At 39.5% G+C, this 20,314-nt stretch overlaps 2 protein-coding genes across 12 annotated transcripts in view; both read right to left on the reverse strand.

Moving 5' to 3' along the window:
* Positions 1 to 1,958: 1,958 nt before the first annotated feature.
* Positions 1,959 to 6,651, reverse strand: LOC139811752 (secretin receptor). The gene is made up of 10 exons (XM_071776125.1): positions 6,461 to 6,651; positions 5,229 to 5,302; positions 4,500 to 4,945; positions 3,996 to 4,090; positions 3,730 to 3,895; positions 3,253 to 3,409; positions 3,020 to 3,150; positions 2,864 to 2,955; positions 2,533 to 2,665; positions 1,959 to 2,451 (listed from the first exon to the last, which is right to left on the reverse strand). The coding sequence occupies exons 2-10, from the start codon at positions 5,293 to 5,295 to the stop codon at positions 2,224 to 2,226; spliced, it is 1,515 nt and encodes a 504-aa protein (XP_071632226.1). The 5' UTR covers positions 5,296 to 5,302; positions 6,461 to 6,651; the 3' UTR covers positions 1,959 to 2,223.
* Positions 6,652 to 9,010: 2,359 nt separating this feature from the next.
* Fdl (fused lobes) overlaps positions 9,011 to 20,314 on the reverse strand; it is a 38,784-nt gene continuing 27,480 nt past the window's right edge. For 5 of the 11 annotated variants that reach the window (XM_071776354.1, XM_071776356.1, XM_071776360.1 and 2 more), the window contains 6 exons: positions 17,355 to 17,498; positions 16,717 to 16,818; positions 14,139 to 14,401; positions 13,195 to 13,806; positions 12,318 to 13,047; positions 9,011 to 12,237 (listed from right to left, as the gene is read on the reverse strand). In XM_071776354.1, coding sequence (XP_071632455.1) covers positions 12,090 to 12,237; positions 12,318 to 13,047; positions 13,195 to 13,806; positions 14,139 to 14,401; positions 16,717 to 16,818; positions 17,355 to 17,488 — 1,989 coding nt within the window. In that variant the 5' untranslated portion in view covers positions 17,489 to 17,498 and the 3' untranslated portion in view covers positions 9,011 to 12,089. The other 6 variants (XM_071776353.1, XM_071776359.1, XM_071776352.1 and 3 more) reach the window with 6 other exon arrangements.

The following is a 20,314-nucleotide window of genomic DNA, read 5'->3' on the forward strand; positions in this document are numbered from 1 at the left end:
AAACGTGATGTAGGAGTAGCGAGTAAATTGAGGGTGGGTTTACTGGAGTAGTATAGATTTCTTTGGAGGACCAGGTGGTGGACGCGTCGCATCTGCGCCGTTCGACTATAATAATCACAGTCGCATCCTCCGTCGTGGAACACTTCTATACAAAACCAGTATCCATTCGGTTCATTTGTACTTCGCAGTAATGTATAGCTGCAATCTTTCGTCTCATAAAATACAATGTAGCCGAGAATTTCGATCACGGTTCGACAAAATTTGATACGCTAAATTGGCGTAAAAAATTGATAAAGAATAATTAAAATTATCTAGTTTGGAAATTATATTTGGGAAACAGAATATAAAAAAAAAATTAAATACTTTTTAAACAACAAGAAATGAAAATTTTATCTCTGAATTTTTCTTTGGTGTCTTAATTTTTATATATATTTCAATTTCCTCACTTTTATTGCTTTTCTTTTTTCCATACATGTTATGAGAACTCAAGAAAAATCAATTTCCATCTTTTTTTCACGGGGCTCGGGTATTTGCGCGACCGAGGAAGGGACAGCCACCCCCGCTGTCCCGCTGTTTCTAAAGGGGAAGAACCGCGAAACCCGCAATTATGCAAATTGGTCAATCGGACTTTAATCTACTTCCAATCCGCAGGCCGACACCCATCTCGGAAATTGCTCGCGCGAGGGTTGACGCGTGCGGCCGAGAGTTACAGATGAGGCGCCGCCGTACACGCGTGTGCGCGTGAATATGACCGATCCTCGCCGCGACAATCAAGAACGCGGCACACGCCCTTCTCGTCGCAGGCGATTAATGTGTTCCGCCGGGCGTCTCGGGTGTCATGAGATAGTTCACACCTCGTCACCACGATTCTTTTCATGGTTAAAACCCTTTCGGTTTTCCCTTTCATACCGCCAAACACATGCCTTATTTATAAATACGTCACAACTGTTATAAATCAAATATGATTAATATATTAAATAAAGATTAAATATTGTTTTTAACATAAATCTTCTAATACGTTATATTTGCGCATGTTTTTGTAGAATCGAAGGATTTACATTCAGAATGTAATGACTCAAAAAAAAAATGAAGTAAACGAAGTTATGAAATGGCGGTGATAAAAACAGCAACAGCAGAAATCTATAATCAATACTAAATGCTGCACTGCTAAGGAAGAGTGCAGTATCTGCAAAAACGTCAAATTGAGAAAAACAGCTCGAAAATTTTTAATGTAACCGTCACAACCTACTTTTTTCTGAAGTAAATTACCACTAGAAATCATTTTGTAAAGCTAAAATTACAATATTTATAGTGTAAAATATAAAAAAGTAGATATCGCGTTTTTGCTTATTGTTAATACGATACACACTCTTTTGCTTCGTAATTAAGCCTTTTTGAAAGCAGATATAACAAAAGATATTTTTACATCTTAAAAACGGTTGCAGATATGGTTTTTTTTTTTGTTTATTCGAACGAATTCCTCGAGGTCGAAAATGTCAGAATCGATATATAACTCCAAATTTTTGTAGATACGGCACTCTTGCTTATCAGGGCAGAATGGTGGAACTTACCGAGAGAACACATTGCAGTCATTTACCTTCGTATGATTAAACTTTCAAAGCTATTCGTTTTTATGTACTGATTAAAAGAAATGATTTAAGCTTAAAAAATAATGGTAATAAACGTCCATGTTGGCAAAAGCAAAAGTTCAATTTTAGTAACAATTTTAGTAACAAAATTCCATGCGTTACACTAAAGATTATTTGTCATGTGTAAAGTAAATAAATTCCTTTTAGAAATAATAAATCATTCTTTTCGAAAGCATGGACACTTCTTAACGCTTAATTTTCTTTCTCTTTATCGTCATACATATTTAATGCATATTCTTATAACGTCGACGTACACATAGAAACATTTATTTATGAAGCGAGTGTGCTAAAACATTTCAAACATTTAGAAAAAGTAGCACAAGCCTAATATAGCGTATTTATAGAAAGAAAAATTACAATAAGGTTTATATGTTTACATTAAAGAGATACTTCCTCTAAATATAAAGAAACGCTTCGCCCTTTTATAATTTCATTATTCTCAAACATTTGCTATTACTTTTTCAATCAATGTCTTGGTATTTTTTAGATATTTAGACGGATTACATGTATATAAATAAAATACATTCGATGTTGAGACAGCTGATTGAACATGGATTACTTGGACAGCTCTCTACTAGATGCCTTTCAACGTCAACTTTTTCATGGTTGCAATCGCGAAATTGGTGCCATCATCGCCCTCCGATCGATGCCGTTTTCGATTGATTCCGTCCCTCGAATTTCTTGTGTGCCCGGAGGTGAAGGAATCGACCTCCCTCTTTGATTGTCGGGCCTTCCACGCTCGTCGCATTTCCGCCCTGACTTCGCCGTTCAGCAGACAATAAAGGAAAGCCACGAAGGCGCCCTGCAAAGCACGAAATGTGCGCGTGAGCGCGTGAGTATGTAAATTATATCAGAGAGTAGGTTTTCTTCGTGTCATAAATACCTGGAAGGACGCGAACAGCTGATCGCAAAATAGCCAAACAAGTTCTACTCCTTTGTGATAAGATAATCCCAAGAAAAAGGTATAGTGTATTCCGAAGAGTGGTACTAAAACCAGAGTCGACTTTGCCCATCTCCTGAAAATTAAAAATAAAATAAATGCCGATGTGCTTAACAAAAGTTCATATATGCTTAACTAAATTTTTCATCGAGAAATATTGTTTGTACCGTAAACCGCCTTATCGGCAATAATAAAATTAATCTAAAATTGATATAAATTGATATGTAATAAAGTTATACATATATATATTAATTAAAGTTTTATATGTATTAACTTGTATTTCATCTTCTTCCGTTGCAGATATACCGACGTCTTCAGCTTCACAAGCAAGACACGAACGATATTCAGAAACAGTAGAAAATTAAACTGAAAGAAAAAGATAATGTCCATACATCACGAATGCCCGTTGATAATACGTTATTTGGCATACCAAAATAGATGTGATAATTGGTATTCTTATGATGAGAAACAATGAGGAATCTTCATTAGTGGTCCAGCAGAGAGTGTCCTCGATAGTCGCCCGTATTATAATCCATGGCACCACTACCAAGGCGGGAAGACCTATTTCGGGACGGAATTAAATCTCTGAGTAAATAACTCCAATAAGATTTAATAAGATCGCTTTAGATTCTAAACAGTTTTAAACAGATTTGTCCATATTACCCCAGCCTAGCACAATGTACAGAGCTATTGTGCTGGTGTCGGTACACAGTGCGAAGAAAACCAGATTGTGCAAATACATCCCTTCCATCAGGATCCACGAATAGTTTGCCACGATGAAATATTGCCACAGACTCGTGATGACTTTGCAGACCCAAGTCTTAAAACGTCGATTAGCGAAAATGAGGATTGTCCAATTAAGAAGAAGATAGAAACAGAAGCCAAACAGACAATTTAAGAATATTGTCTTTACGCAGACGTAAGTATTTAAAGATTGATTGATTAACGCGATAACTCTTCTATGTCATGCCATTTTGACTATTAGGACTAGAACATAAATAGTTTATGAGATTACCACAGAGGCTTTTTATATAAACGCAAAAGATCAGAACAGAGAAGTCAGAACAGAGAAAAAAATTATAACTAATTGTAAATTGGAATAATAAAATAATTAGTATCTATGCATTGCGCTCTCTTTACATTGCGCTCCCTGATAAAAGCGCTCTGTCCGTCGACAAAGACGACGTCCCAGGCCAATCCGATGCCGTCTATAAAACTCCAATCCTTGAGGAGTGCCATAAAAGCTCTCATGATAAAGGACGCAAACAGATGCATGTGTAATCTATTTCTGGGATTCCTGAGTTTCCTGCGTACATACGGGGAACGATATTAACGATAAGTGGAGGACTCTCAACGGAATTAAAGAGAGATCATGACGGGTATGATCAGAAGGAAAACACACTCACCTGAGTAAGGAAAAAACCACCATGGCAACGATTAGGGTGGTAAACGAAGTCACATATCCGATATGCGATACCATCCTGATAATCGGCAACCATTTCTGTCAAATAATAATAGTACAATAATATAGCTGTACATACATACAAACAAGTTTTATTTTAAATCTACTGCATTTATGTTGCGCTTAAAGCTTAATTTTAAAAAATAATCTCACATATCTGTAATAATCGCACACAATGCATGACAATTAATTATACATATCTATGTAGTTTATACAATAATTCACCTATATGTGAATTATATGTAGTTATTAGGCTCATAATTGTATATGTATAACATAATTTATTTTATAAATGGCTAAATTTTATTTTTCTCTAAACTTGAAACAATATCAAGTTCAAAAAATTTCAAATTTTGTTTTTATTAATTCGATCGCGGTTAATTAAATTACAATCGGGCGGATTCCCGATATCGATGATCGTAGCCGCGGCAGCCAGGACGGAGCTTACATTTAGCAGCGCGAATTCCGCCGGCGTTTCGTACCACCGCGTATAATTCAGATTTTTGTCGATGATGTAACGCGTGCTGTTCAGCACGCACAGGCTGTAGTTGCTCCAGGCGACGCCGTCCGAGTTCTGATACCACTCGCCGTTCGCCAGGCAGACCTTGCTGGCCACCGCGAGCGCTCTGAGATTGTCGCTCGCGAGGTCGGTGTATCCCATTATCGAGGCCGGTGGACAGGGCAAGGTGGCTGTTCCCGGCGCGTCGGTGCGCGGCCAGCAGAGTAGACCGTCGAAGGTCGGCGGGCATTGACGAATTTCTGTTCCGTTGCCGTCGTCAACGCTAGTCTTGGCGACGCCGCGATACTTCTCCAATCGATCCTCATTAGTGATGTTGTCCCCGAACAAGCTGATTCCGGTGGTCACCGACATCATGTCGCCAAACACGGACATACCTAACGTGGGGCGTTCTCGTTGATGGTAATAACGACTATATATACTTAATTAACGCGAAGAACACCGTAACCGACCTCGATCGATCGTCCATCATTTCTAATCAAGTTTGAGAAGATTTTTCGCGCTCTTAAGACGTTAAAGGATTCTTCGCGAGATGTAGATTTCTCTTTTTCGTAAGAAACATCGTGAGAATCGCAATTTTTTAGAAGCCAAATGGTGTTTCAAATTTTTAGTATTTAGTTTCATTGAACAGACAATTGAATAATATAAATTCAAGCCTACCTTCGAACAACTGATCGCATTTGTGCCTCTGATCGGCTAAGAAACGATCCACTTCAGCTTCGGCCATCCCGACGCTAAGGAAGCAGGAAAAATAAATCTACGTTATTTTTCTTTTTCTCTTCTATTGCGACAGAATTTTCGTCCGCCATTCATACCATTCATTCTATTCACGATGCAAAACTATAGTAATCTATGCATCTTTGCTGCGTACGATCATACTTTTATTATCATTTAAATCAAAGCCCATTTTTGAGTAAAAATTCAAGTCACGTGTTTATTAATGTTTCTGTTACGGTAATACGAGATGCAACAAATTAGAGTAAAAATGTTTTGAAGAAAATTCTTACTTTTACGCATTTTTCATGCCACTGAGAAAAAAATTTTTAGATCATAGAAAATATTTCTTTAAATAGTTCTAATAACATATTTACTTAATATAATACACATATTTATTTAGAATTAGATATTTTTACTTAATTTAAGTAAAGATATATAATTCTAAATAAATATGTGATTATATTAAGTAAATATGTTATTAGGACTATTCAAAGAAATATTTTCTTGGATCTAAAAAATTTTTTTCTCAGTGTGCTATATGTATATTGTTGTATATTGTATATTTAGTGCTTTTTTTTCTTTATTATAACACAACGGATTTTATTCGCTTGTTGCAAAAGCTTCTGGTACTATTCACATAAAATATTTTAACTATATTTTAATTAAATAATTATTTAAAGACAAAGATTTTATATGGAAATTATTTTATAACCCAGATGTTAACTTTTCTCAAAAAATTGTTCTGATTGTCGGATCTTGAGTCAATCTTAAAGGACTGCAACGAAGAATTGTCCATCTCTTAACGTTATACTAATAAAAAACAACAGCTATATATTCATAAAAAAGAACATTTAATAGTCGAAGACTATAGTTCCATTTTCAGAACGTTATCAAGAAGAAAAAAGAAAAAATATACGAATAAAGTCCGTCACGTCAAAAATTCTGATACGTTTTTTTAGCAGCATTACTACATAAATAATATGCAAAAATTAATGTTAATCTAAATAATAAAATTATTTCTCTCGTACCATTGCGCTGGTAATAAATTGTAATTATAGTGTCAGTTAAAGCTTCCAAATAATTTCTCCGCTTTCCTTACCAATAAATCGCAACCTCTTTATCGCCGATTTACGATGCAATATTTGAAATCAAATGGCACAATGTCTATCTCTCACCTTAAATTTGATTTTATCGCGAATCACAATTGTTTCACGTTACAAGTACTAGCAACAGCACTGCTTGGTCCGCACTTTCCTCAGAGTATGCGCGTGTACGTGATCGCGGATCATATGAAACTTTGACAGAGAATAATCGCCGTAAATCGGGCGGCTGCGCGTTGGGCGGTAGTATCACACACGTTTTTCCGCACACCCCGGACCTTCCTCTCGTAATGTAATGACGCATGTGGAAACAAACTCAAGTAAATACGTAGAGCGAGTCAACGGCTCGTCCGGCAAACAACGCGTGCTCGTTGCACGTCGAAGATTCGCAATTTCTAATTGCGATTGTGTCATTATACACATACAGCATATTTTAAGCTCTTGATTTGTGAGAGATATATATTTCAAATAGTATATACAGATCAATATACGTAATACATATAATAAATAATAAATTAAGCTATTTAATATAGTTTTTCAATATAAAATAATTTAATAGAAAAAATAAATATTTAGTAGTTTATTTAGATTACGATTATTTATAATTTCTTATATTGTCACGTTGTAATTATGATATAAATATATTCATAGCGTATATAAAAATAAAAAAACCAGGAGATTTCAATAAAAGAAATTCGATAAGAATAGATTTAGGAATAACACCTCTAGCAAGTTTTTGCGCACATGTGACAGTTCTTTATTTGTGCTTGAGCGACACGCTTGTCACTTTGTAGAGCTCGCCGGCCGAGCGGAGAGGCAAGGAGATAGAAGTAGGCGTAGCTCTTGAAAATCGCCTCGAAAGTGCAACTAATTCCGACCACTGCAGTGCACGATAACAAAATGAATAACATGTTTTTATTGAAACATATTATTCACTTCGTTATCATACACTATACAGCATGCCGCGCAGTAACGCGCTCTTCGTTCTTCCCGCAGGAGATAAACGTTCAGCAAGGAAAATTAATGGAAATTGTTTTCGTGCACGTATCTCTTTTAATTCTCTAAAATATATATCATTATGTTAGGAAAGTACATATACATTCCACTGTCAATTATATATTTGCATAAGTTAAAGAAATCAATCGACCGGATTCTACCTTACGTCTAATTAATTTTAAAATCAGCATCATCAGAATTGTCAAGATGAATTATAAAAACATTAGACGCAGATAGATGATGATCGATTTGAAAGGGAAATGTTAACAAAATTACATTGGTCTCTCTTAACACGCTATGCAAAACTATACACATAAAGATGTCTATTCATGTGATATTGATGTGCCTGCACTAAGCACCGATAAATCTGATCTATGCTTCGTGCAGGCACATCAACCCTTACAAAAATTTAATATTGTAAGTGATTATTTGGCTAGTAATTTACTATTATTTTCAGGGTTGGATGTATCATTAACAGTGCTTTTAATACTCAAGATAAGTAGTATACTTATTATAAAAGCATGTTAATGGTACCTCCAATCCTAAAAACAAGTAAATCACTAACCAAATATGATTACTCACAGTATTAAATTTCTGTAAGGTTAATATCACGTGAATATAGACATCATTATACATAGTTTGCGTAGCGCGTTAGAAGAGACAGAAGAGACCTATGTAATTTTATTTTCTCTTGGTTTTCTTGAAGGTTTTCTTGAAAATTACTTTTCAACAGTCTAATTGACCATCAATAAACGCAGCACAATAAATCGCTGCATAATAGTCATCGATATGTTCTTTATCTCTTGACTGCAGCGATACACATAGCAGTTGCCAGTTGCTATATGTGGAAACTAACAGTTTGTAGAAACTTTGATATGCGTCGTTCTAAAATTTTTATAATGCTACTGATGATTGTGAGATAATTGGAAATTTCCAGCATATTCTTTTATCATTACATCGTCGCTACCTGACGCATATCATCACTCGATTCTTTCAGATGTGTAAATATCGTCAAATATTCATCATGCTATATATGCAACATATTTGTGAGAAATACAAACAAATCAGTTATTTGATAAATGTGATCCATCAAAGATTAATCTCTGAAAGTTCTTTTCGATAGACCGTTGTCAATATTAGCTCAAACCATCGCAGGGCGGATGGTTTGAATTTCTAATTATATTATCCGACCCAACTTCCACATCAAATACCGACGACGCGACGTAAAACAGATGTCAATATTTTGTTATGGCTCTATCAAGGATATAATAATATAATTTTCGAAGATATATTTAATGGATATATTTTCGAAATGGTTATACTAATATCTATAAGTGTTGATATATTAATTTTAATTGAATTAAGAAGTAAACATTTTTACAAATTTTAACGAGAAAAAATATTATCTGATAAGACCAATGGCAATGCAAAGAATCACAAACACCATTTTAGATGTGTTTTATATGTGTCTAGGGCCTTCTTTGAAGTTTATAAATATTACATATAAGAATATGCTTTCCTGAGATTTTTCTTTCTGGCAAACGTTTATCATAACAGTGTTTTATTCAACACGCATATTTAATATAAGGAAATAGAACAGTCTTTGTAGGGAATAAAGCGAGAACAGAATGATGTATTCAAAATTCACTTTATGTTAAATCCGTGTAAGAGACACGTCATAACAGAGTATATCTTTCTGCTCGAATCAGTTCGAAAAACTGTCGAGACACACACACGCGCACATACACACTCACAGTTGTGTCTTATTTACATACATTCATCGTTGCGGACCGAAGAGAGTCGCATAACGTAATAAGTATACGTACCGTAAATATCACCGTCCTAATCGCGAAAAATTCTTATTCTTCAACGATAACCGATAAATTGTTATTATTACTCGTAACGCTTACTTCCACATCTATCGATCCCTGTTTCGTTAATCGATATTAAGATGAACTTGACATAAGAAATAACCGGAGGAGTAATTCGTGCGCGTAACTTCAATCTTGAAAATCCTCAGTACCTATATTAGCTTGCATTATGATGTCACAAAAATATTCGAGCAAAATGATAGAAAAGTTACATAACAACAGCTGCTAATCTTTCGAAAATTAGACGCTGCTTCAACTAAATCTAAATCTCTCTCTTTCTCTTCTTCGTCTGCTCCCTCTATCAGATTTTATTAATTATTTAAATATACTTCTTTGCGAGTGACATCATAATTTAAGATAATATTTATTATCCGAAATACGTTATTACGATCTTGTATCTCGTATCTACAAACGCATAGGAGAATTAATTCCTCTTACAGCCATCAATATCGGTAAGTATCGGTAAGTACAGATATCCCAACGTCTCTTCTTCTGAACTCGCATTACATTTCCTCGCCCCCATCGTCCCTCATGAGCGATTCGCCTATTTGTCTTTGTCTACTTATTCGCCTAAATAACCGTCTATCGATTCACCTAACTATCTTAGCTATTTGTCTCTATCTACATATCTATCTATATATTATAAGTTGCTCCCTACGTCGTTACGAAGTATGTACAAGTTTCCAAGGACCACTCGCGTTTTCTTAATTCATAGGCCACGTTGTACTACACGGATTAAGGGGGGCGAATTTCACGCGCTTCTCACTTCTCAGCTCGTGATCACTCGCATCGCTTAGACGATCGCATGCATCTTGGAATTACTATATTTTGGGCGAGTTTTTTTGCGTAAGTTCTATCAGTCGAATTTTTCGTGGTGATACGGACGTCATCTTCCGAGCGCGGGACTCAATTAGAAAACAGAACACAATAATAAAATCTCTGCAATTTCATTATTAGATAAAAAATAACGTAGTATACAGTGCAGTGTAATGCCTCTTATTTTTCGAAACAAAATTATCAAATTTTTAGTTTTTATCATTATTTTTTTAAATAAAAACACGTTGTCACACCATATTGACTGTTTCTGTTTCAAACCGATCATGTTCACGAATTATAATTGAACACAATATCCGTTCGATGAATAATATAATAGTATTAAACTCAATTCTTATTTGAGATAAAATTCTTAGCATTGTTCAAGAAATAAAGTAAGAGATCCTCGGACGTATCGTTTGTTCTCCGCGCGCGTAAGAAACGTCCAACGATTGTATTACTCTGCCCTGAGCATTTTTACGTTGACGATAAGTAGAAAGTTCGATTAGCGTCGCACGCTGACGAATCAGCGAATCTCAAGCTCTTTGACATCAAGCGTTTTCATCATACATACTTTTTAATACAGATTAATCGCAAACACACAAGCACTCTTTCTCTCAATCTACATTCATGGTATAATATCAGAACCACTACCACACATACGCACGCACACACACTTATACACACACAAACACACATGCTTTTTTCGTTACTTATACTTTCAGTAATGTAATCTCAATTGTTAAAAAGCTAAATTACGCGCTATAAAACTGCCCCTGGCTGAGGCTGGTTTCAGTGATAAAGCTAGTCTACGACCGTGACAGCTTCGGTATCCCCGATTCATCTCCGGGCTCCGAGAGATAACGCAATAATAAGCTTCGTTGATGCCGCGTACATATGCGCCATCGTACTTTCTCTCTCATTCGCTAATTACAGGCTCCTTCTTGCTAGGACTCTAATTGAGCCTCGATCGAGATAGTGCCTCGTCATCTCTCGATATTAGGACACGATTGTCCCAATTTGTCTCAATCATGCATCGTCAAGCAGTATAACGTGATTAAACGATTAATATATAAGCACTGTTCAGAATTCTAGCGTCATCAAATCGACAGACGAAAGAGAGGGATAGAATATCATATTTGTCGAAAAGAGAGTATTGTGCTGGAAACTCTTGAAACACTCGAGCGCGAAATTTTTGTACTTTAACGCAGTGGAAACTGAAAGCGAAAAACAGTTTAACGGATAACATCGTAACGGATATATTAATTTCGTTACAATAATTCACAAACGTTATATATTATTTTTGCCGACAACAAATTTACTCTCGAAATAATGATACCGTCTAGATATCGAGAGGAATTAAAAGATCTGTAACATTCATGATGCACAGTTCGGTTTTCGAGCGATCCTACGCATAACAATCACAAAAACATTCCATCGATAGAATTTCCGCGGTTCCACTTGATTACAATCATTCGATTCGTTAAGTAGACGCTTATAAAACTAAGCTTGCACAAAGCTTGATTTCAAACCTCTTCATAAGGTTATTTGTCCTACATTACGTGTCCCAGCCACGCGTTTCTCTATATCAAGTTAATGCGTGTTAGTTCAAAATCACGTCTTACTCGCTACCGTTTGCGTGACCTCGCAGCTTTATCATGTTTGCATATCCATTGCATACGCAGAGAGAGCGTCTTGATTATTAGCTATATCGATGTTTACCGAACGTTTCGAAGAATCCTTCAGCGTTCGTTTCTCGCGAGTGGAAAAGCCGTGTCGAGAGTGATTTATCGAACGGGTACGATTGTCAGTTTCATCGGCAGAATATGCATCGTCGAAAAGTCCCATGAATCACGAATACGCGATGACATTACGCGTCGGATGAGATCGATTTCGCCTACCGACAGGACTTGCGGCTGACGTCGCCGCTTCTTGTGTAGTTCCGTTTTTATGTGTTTATCAGCGCCGCAAGTACAATACTCGGGGGACGACTGATGGATAGTTAACGGATCTCTAACGATCGGTCAGAGACATTTCCCGGGGTTCTGGGAACACCAGTGCGGCCACATAGACTCCGTTTTGATGCCTCTGCTGTTCAGAACTTCGATATGCATGGCTAGTCTGGTGTAAACATTCTCGTCCGTGGAGTAACTGTTTGTCGGTAGGTCGCTCCTAAAAAAAAAATTTCTTATGAACATTCTATTAGGAAAAATCATTATATCTTTGGTACATTACTTTGCTACATTGTTTACCATAATCGTTCAGCGAGTGCCGATGCCCTGGGCCATAGTCGAGGTCCCAGAGACGATTGTCCAGTCTGTTCGCTCCAAATCGCCGCCTCGCCGCCGAGCACTAAAGGCAGTTGTTGTGGTGGATAGTCCTTCCATGGACGGTGATTGTAGACAGTCTGCCAGGTGCGATATTCGCCGCACGCGGCCTCGCCGCTCTCTCGCCATCTGCCAAAGCCACAGTCCAGATACCACGCGTCCACATGCGACAGGATCACCCGGAAACCGTCCTCCAACAGGTCCGGCGTTTCCGGCCAATTGCTACCGCCCCAGGATTGGATCACATGAATCTTCGGGTCGAAGTACATCATGATATAAGGCCTCTTGGTCAACGGTGAGCTCCACAGGATTACCGCCTTCGGCACCTTGTCGTGATTCGCCCGAATCAACCGCTGCAACATCTTCGTCTCAAACTCCGCCCAAAGCGCGTGATGGTCCGTCATATTTTGCGCCTGCATAGCCAGGGTGATATTGCCATATTGCGCCCAGCATTCGAGATTCACCTCATCGCCACCAAGATGCACTAAATCGCGCACCTCGGTGAGATCTAATAACTCCCGATACAGGCCCTCGAGTATCCGATACGAGTGCTCATTTATGGGATTCAGTTGACCGCAGTTTGGCTCGCCACAATAGGACGACCACGGCTGCTGATCCACACATAACGCCAACTCACCAAAACCGTGTTCCGTACCTGATTGTCATAAAAATGTGGTGAAAATGCTTAGCTAATTATGTCAACAAGAATATTGCAAAATTTGGAACTACATATTTTATATATGTATTTATCTATTGATGTGATACTTGTATCACATTAGGACTTAAGATCTTCAGAACTCACCCCACTGCCACCCGGCGCCGGCATGAGCCGGAGAATCGATCTCAACAACGATCCTGACGCCGCGTATCCTCGCGTAATCGGCCAGATCCTTCACGTCGTCAGGTGTGTAAATGTGATCACCACTGTAAGCACCCCATCTCGCCATCTCCGGGAATTGCGCCGAGTCGAACGGGAAACTCTGAGAATCGGTGAGGTGCCAGTGCAACGTGTTGAGCTTCGTGGCTGCCATGCCGTCGATGACCCTCTTCAGTTCCTCGACGGGGAAGAATTGCCTACCGGTATCAACGAGAAGGCCGCGATACGAGAATACGGGTTTGTCCTCGATGGAGGCTCGCGTGAGGACGCGAAGAGCGCCCTGCTTGCCCGTAGCCTCGTCCCACCAGATCAGCTGGCTGAGGGTCTCGAGGCCATGCCGCACCCCGAAGTAGCTCTTCCCCGTAATTCTGGCTTCCAGAATCTTCCCCTTCGGCACAAGTTCCAGCTTGTATGACTCGTCAGTATCCAGAGTCAAGGTAGTGCCCCGCGCGTTGCCAGCGCTCAGATACACGATGAACGAATCGATACCGGAGCGACTTTTAGCGTTCAGCACCTTGACCAGACTCCTGATGTTTCCTGCGATTAAAAGGACGTCTCACGTAGAAAGAAGCAACGATTTCTCGTCAACTTAATTATGCGAAGCAAAGTGAATGATTGTTTAGAAGGAATTCAGTAATTTCCTGCTACACATAAGTTGTAATTTTGATACATATTACATGTAACTTTAATATATGAAATACGTGATATTGTATGCTGTATGTGCAGCGTTTTTTATATGTCAGTAATGTGAGAGATCGACAAGCTTTATTAACTGAGAATATCCCAGAAAATTAAGAAAAGTCTTTGCAATGCGTGCGCTTTCTATAATGATTAATCTTGAAACAGCTGTTGTAAAGTATCTTACTCACCGATGAAGATATCCTTCGCATGCTCCAGAAGATCCTTCGTCTCCTGATCGCTCGTATTTACGGTGACAAACTCGATCTGCTGAAGATGCAGAATGACGCTGTCATCGCCAAGGACGATGTTCTCCGTCGGTCTGGGCCACAACAGCCGAGTGTTCCCTCCGCAATGCGCGGTGCAGGTCGCCAACGATGTCCTCGAGGACCTTACTGCTCGCCTCTCGCAACGATTCGCCACACACGCCCAGGACCACGGACTTTGAAATGTTCTACGATCGAGTGAAAATTGAATTCATATTTCGATCGTGATCTTTTAAAGCAGCATTTTAATGTACAGGATGCTTTAATCTGGCAATCTGTGGTACGACTGTGGAATATTGATTCTTTTAGATCGAAATTCGACAAATCTGTTTTTTAAAAAGAAATACCTTTGCTTTAATAAATTCTCAAATATATGCACATCCAACTATTCCAACTGTTCGTCGTATCACGAATTGCGATCATGTTCCTTCTTTAAGCGATTCAACAGACATCTGTCTCGCAATTGAAATGTAGAAAATGTTAAAAATGACAGGTACATTCAAGGAGACAACATGCGATTTTATCTCAGAATTCCATTTTGCAAGATTGAAATAGCGATTGACAATAGTATATCGCGGTTAGTGATCTCTCTCTAAATATTGTATTTATATATAAAAATATTACAATCATATATATATATATATATATATATATATATATATATCGTATACTTAATAATTAAATAATTGCTTAAATAATAGCAATTTATGCAACATTTAAACGCAGAAGCAAATAAAAGAAATTAACAAATCAGCTTAACAACGTCATAAATAATTAATATAAATGACTAACTATAGAAAAAAATCACAAAAAGTTAAATATCACTTTCTTGTGAAATATTTAATGTGAACATTAAACGTAGATATGTTTTTATCTTAATAAAAAAACAGATATTAAAAAAATTATTAACTAAATATTCAATAATAAATTAAAATAAACATTGTTGTATTGTTAGATCGTGAGTAATTCGTCTCATAATATACAAGCAAACAGTTTTATAAATTAAGAAAGCGAACCATGATAGTCCATCTATTTTGGTAGGAAAAAAAAGATCAGATCTACACCTTCCACGACTTATTTCGTATGTCGGTCAAACTGATAATATCGTACCTTTGGCAAATTAAAAGCACATTACAACGGCAAGAGGAATAAAAGTGCAAAAAGCGATATCGTCGGCATCGTTCGAATTAGAAAAGCGAAGGAAGAAGAGGGAAGCTTGATGTTTGCCGAACGAAGAAAAGCACCCAAGAAAATAGCTGGCGAATCATGGGAACGGAATAACGTCTGCCCGAGGTGGAAGAATGGAAAAAATGAACGAGTAGCCTCGATTTTCAGGAAAGGCTGAAAAATGAGTGACCCGATGAAATTCGAGAAAGAAACGCGAGCGGAGCGACGGATATTTACAGCGATTCGCGATGCAATAAAAGCTACAAATTGGAGAATTGGTTGTATTTCGCGCTAGAAATCGTTACGTGGATGAGGGTGAAAGCAAAACAACAAAATTTGTTCTTTTAACTTCTTCGCGACCGAGCGAGTTTGTTGTCTGCCTCCGAAGGCAGAGGCGAGGCCCGTACACTCGGAATTGAAGGCCGCCGGGAAAGTCGGGTTCGCGCGCGCAAAGCGAGGTCGCGACAAATGCAGCGACCGTGCACACAATCCGCGCAATATGGGGGACAATGGTGCGTAACAATAGCGGGCGGAGGCGTGCGTTTAGCATGACGGGCGTGCTCGGGCGAGTGGATTAAACGGGCGAGCGTCGGAATGAGGTGCGACGTCGCGCGAGGAGGGCGAGATAGGTGCAGGAACCTGGGAGGGAGTGCCCGCGCGGAAATTCAGGACATTCGCGGGAATTCGTTTACTGAGACGGCCGACGTGTTACAGGTCATGCCTGGATAGCTTCCTAATTGGGAGAGCAACGTCCGAATTGCCGGTATCAAACGGCACGTGACTGATTCGACGGGGGGAAAAAAAATGAAAGACGAAAATAAAACGGACGGGTATTAACAAGCGCGATCAATTCGGTTTATCGGAAATAAATCTCGACAGTTTGACATGTTGAATGTATAGATTTTGGTATTTGTACAAATGCTATATAGAATTTTACATGTAAATCCTTGACAATTCATTGACATCGCTACAGATTTCGCCTTGCAAAATTGAAGAATTGAATTCCGCCCTGAAACACGAGCGCGGTTTAGTCCCTCTGTAAAATTTAGACTTCGAGAGGGACTGCGCGGTTTTTTTGTTTCTATAAAACTTTAAACTTTTATTTCCCTCTTTCGTGACAATTCGAACCGAATTTTTGTACAGTGCCGTTCGATACGTTGCAACCCCATGAAACTGGAGAGGGCTGTTCAAAAATGCTTTTTCCCCGAACCAGACACAGTGGGATCAAACCGATGCGGGGGGGGGGGGGTTTCCAATGGGAGGCGTGAGAGAAATGCGCGGTACATCTCGTGTCTAGCATAAGATTCCACCCCCCGGTCAGGGGGCTGTCCGTTACCTAGGCTCTTCCAGATACTCGTAGAGCCGTTCCCCGGGTCCGATCGTGGTTTCATTACCCGCCAGGTAATTAACCAAGCCGCGCTGCAAGTCCTCTAGTCTTCTTCGATGCACGATTTCATCGCGTTGCGAGTGCGAAATAAATTCAAAATAAAAAATAAAATAACATGCGGTGTAACAAAAAGAAAATCAGAAGAGGCACTGGATTAATACACAACGCGGGCAAAGGAACCTGCGCTGGCTGTACGTGTTAACAGAAAACACAGAAATATATAGAAATCAAAAAAGAGAAAAAAAAGCGATCTTGCGCTTCGCACGGACTTGCCTCACAATACTCTATAACTCTTTCTCCTCACAAAAATTGTACATGTATTAAATTAAACATACATATATTAAAATGAAAGTTGAAATACCGAATAGAACGGAGTTCAAAGAGAGTCCGCGCGCTTTTTTTAAGCATACCTACTGTGCTAACGCATCTACGATTTCGAGTTTATTTCAATTCAATAGAACGTCAAAAGATTCGCAAGTTTTACTTGTCGAACTGTCTGTTTTGAAAGGCAATTAACAACGCATATAAATAAAATATAAAATATAGAAATAAAATATAAAAATAAGATATTGAAAAAAATGACTTACCGTCGTGTCGCGAATGGCTGGAGCGATGCGAGCGGCGGAGCGTGGGCGTACATGGCGATCAGCAGGATACCGGTCATCAGGACGAGGAAGAGGAGGATCCTCCTCATCCATCCGCTGGGCATGCTACCCACCATTCTGACGAGTCTGCAAATAAACAAAACGGGAAAAATCATGCGGATGTGCTTTCGCGCTAAATAGTCGCTATATACATAACGCGTGGTGTGTCAATCGGGACGACGACGCGACGACGCGTGACGTCCCGAGTCGCGTCTGCAGATCGTTTATCGCTTGCACGTCGAATTTCAATGAACTCGGCGAAACGAGATTAGCAATGCAAAATGCGGGTTCCGTTACCTTCATTTTCAGCGCTGAATAGCGATCGCTCGCCAAGCTGCCCGATTCGATTAAAGTCGCGCGGGGGATAAAAGTCGTTCGACATTATAAATGTAAGTCACTGGCACGCGTTCGTATGCCACTCCATTCGGAGAGAACTGTGTCTTTTACGTTTTATCTTTCGGCACTTCCTCCTCTGATTGCGACACGGAGATAAGATGTCGCGCGTTTACTGCTAAACGCGTAACAAGATGTAGATGTGTACGTCCCTACCGCGAGATCCCCAGATGCTGACACGCGAGAGATAAGGCGTGATTTACGTGGAAAGCAACATTTGCATAAATACACGGCACGTATATATGTATATCTCGAGATTAGACGGCGGGCGACCGAAAGGAAACGTTTCCCCCGGTACTTCCGGCGATTCTCCTGTGGCGGCACGAGGGAAACTCGGTCGTACCTCTGTTCCTTTCATTTTTCATCGGGATCGACAGAGACGGAGGAAGAACCGCGGCGAAAGTGTTTTCGAACGTAAATGTACGCGCGTAAAAGCACCTGCTCTTCCGCTTTATGATCACACAGAGGATTTATGGACCTTTGCCAGGCGTCGGTCGCCTATACGATATTGCGTAACATTTCCGTCGGAAAACCGAGCGAGTCTTCATCCCTCGAGATCTGATCTGTCGAGATGCATCTGGTTCTGTTTATCGCCAATGTAAATACAATGTAAATAAATACAGCGAAGACAATTCGCGTGGGCGCAAAATATCTCACGATATTTCCGGCGACAGACCGAATTAAATCGCAAATCCACCGGGGATTTAATTGTCGTTTGCAAACAACATTTAACACCTTCACATTAACTTTACATAATAATGCAACGCAACAAATAATATATTAAACATATGCAATTTAATAAATAATTTTTCTTATTGATAAGAGAATCACTGGAAATTCTTTTACTTTTCTCTTACAAAAAAAGGCGCGCGGACCAATATTTCAAAAATAAAGAAACCAATTGAGGGCACTATGTTTTTTTAGACGACCGCGCGAGCGTTTATCCTGACCTCACTCTCGTCGCGTCGTAAAGAGGACCGGCGTCATCGAGTGTCGCTACTTATCGCGAGTCTAAGGGCCACCTGTCGAATTGCACAGAAATACACTTTGGACGCCTAGGCGAGGTCTAAGCTTAGCTCGTTCGCCTCTCGAAATGTTATCCGGCAGTCTAGACGGAACGTGCGTTCTGATTACTACACAAACAACACTTGGCACCTCGGCACCTTTACTCCGAGAATAGGCACTTTGGGTTCCGATCCCACCGACACGAAAATGAATCATAATATCCCGTATGCTAATTTATTCCGCTGTAATCAAGACCCCTAATGTCGAGCCACGTCGAGCTGTGGCAGGTTGTTGGAAAAAAGCAATACCGATCGCAGAGCATTTTCGTGCGCCGCTATTTTTCATTCCTCGTGCATATACTCGACATGTTTTGCATTTATAGGCAGCTCTAATGACATTCATGCACGAAGCCAAGGCGGCTAAGCGAAATAGAACAGTACACAATTCGAAAAAATCAATTGCAGGCAGTGGCAGATTTATTCGATATCAAATGAGAATTCTGGATCGGGAAATTAACTCAAATAATTGAACAAAGAAATGAAATTCTCACACATACCGTGCTATACGTACTCTTTTAAAAATATCAACATTTATTGCTCCACGTGGTTTGATATGATAAATAATTGACGCGAAATGACATGAAGACTGAAAGCGCCGGGTATTAAAATATTGAGCAGATTTCCAGAGCAAAACCAAAAAATCGCGAATATTAACTGTGTTCAAAAAATGCGGTGAAAACTTTGTCCTTTGTTTAAAATATCATCCGGCAAATAAAAAATATACTAACAATTATAACAAAAATATACTAACAACTACCGCAGTTAATAAAATAATGCAAATGATATTTATTACTACATTTCGCTAGACTGCACATGACACATTTAATTCAACATTTCGCTAAACTGTAGTTACAACGATTGAAGAGCCGCATCAACAGGAACGCGCAATTTTTAATTCCGCAATTCAATTTCTCTTCGTGTTACGGACTTTGCTCTCCGTAAACAGGGTTGATCGACGACGCGACGCAAAGAACTTAAGCGACGCGCATCGCCGGCGTACACACGCGGATCTATCAGTTTCCACATCGAGAAGCCAATTCCGCGGAGATCCGATCGAATCTCGCCACGACACTTTGCTCAGACGAAATACGATCCCATCGTGATACCTATGTGACGACATCGGGCCGCGGCGAGAGACTGGCGACCTGACACCGCACCACACACCACGCCACGCCACGCTGAACCACGTTGCGCGCGACCAGCTGGCCGAAATTTCACCCTCGCGCGATTAGGCGAGCGGGTGGTTTAACATTACCGTCGCGCCGGTACGAAGGTAGTGTAAAGTTCTCTTTCTCTCCCTCTCTCTCTCTCTGTCTCTCTGCGAACACCGAGAACGGTGATGAAGAGGGAGAGGCGGTGATGAGGGTGGGTGGGTTATATGAGTCGAGGGAGGGTGGGTCGAGGGAGCGCGTGACGCGACAGGGACGACGAAGTCGAGGATGGTGG

Source organism: Temnothorax longispinosus, chromosome 4 (assembly GCF_030848805.1).
Source record: "Temnothorax longispinosus isolate EJ_2023e chromosome 4, Tlon_JGU_v1, whole genome shotgun sequence".
Taxonomy (NCBI): domain Eukaryota; kingdom Metazoa; phylum Arthropoda; class Insecta; order Hymenoptera; family Formicidae; genus Temnothorax; species Temnothorax longispinosus.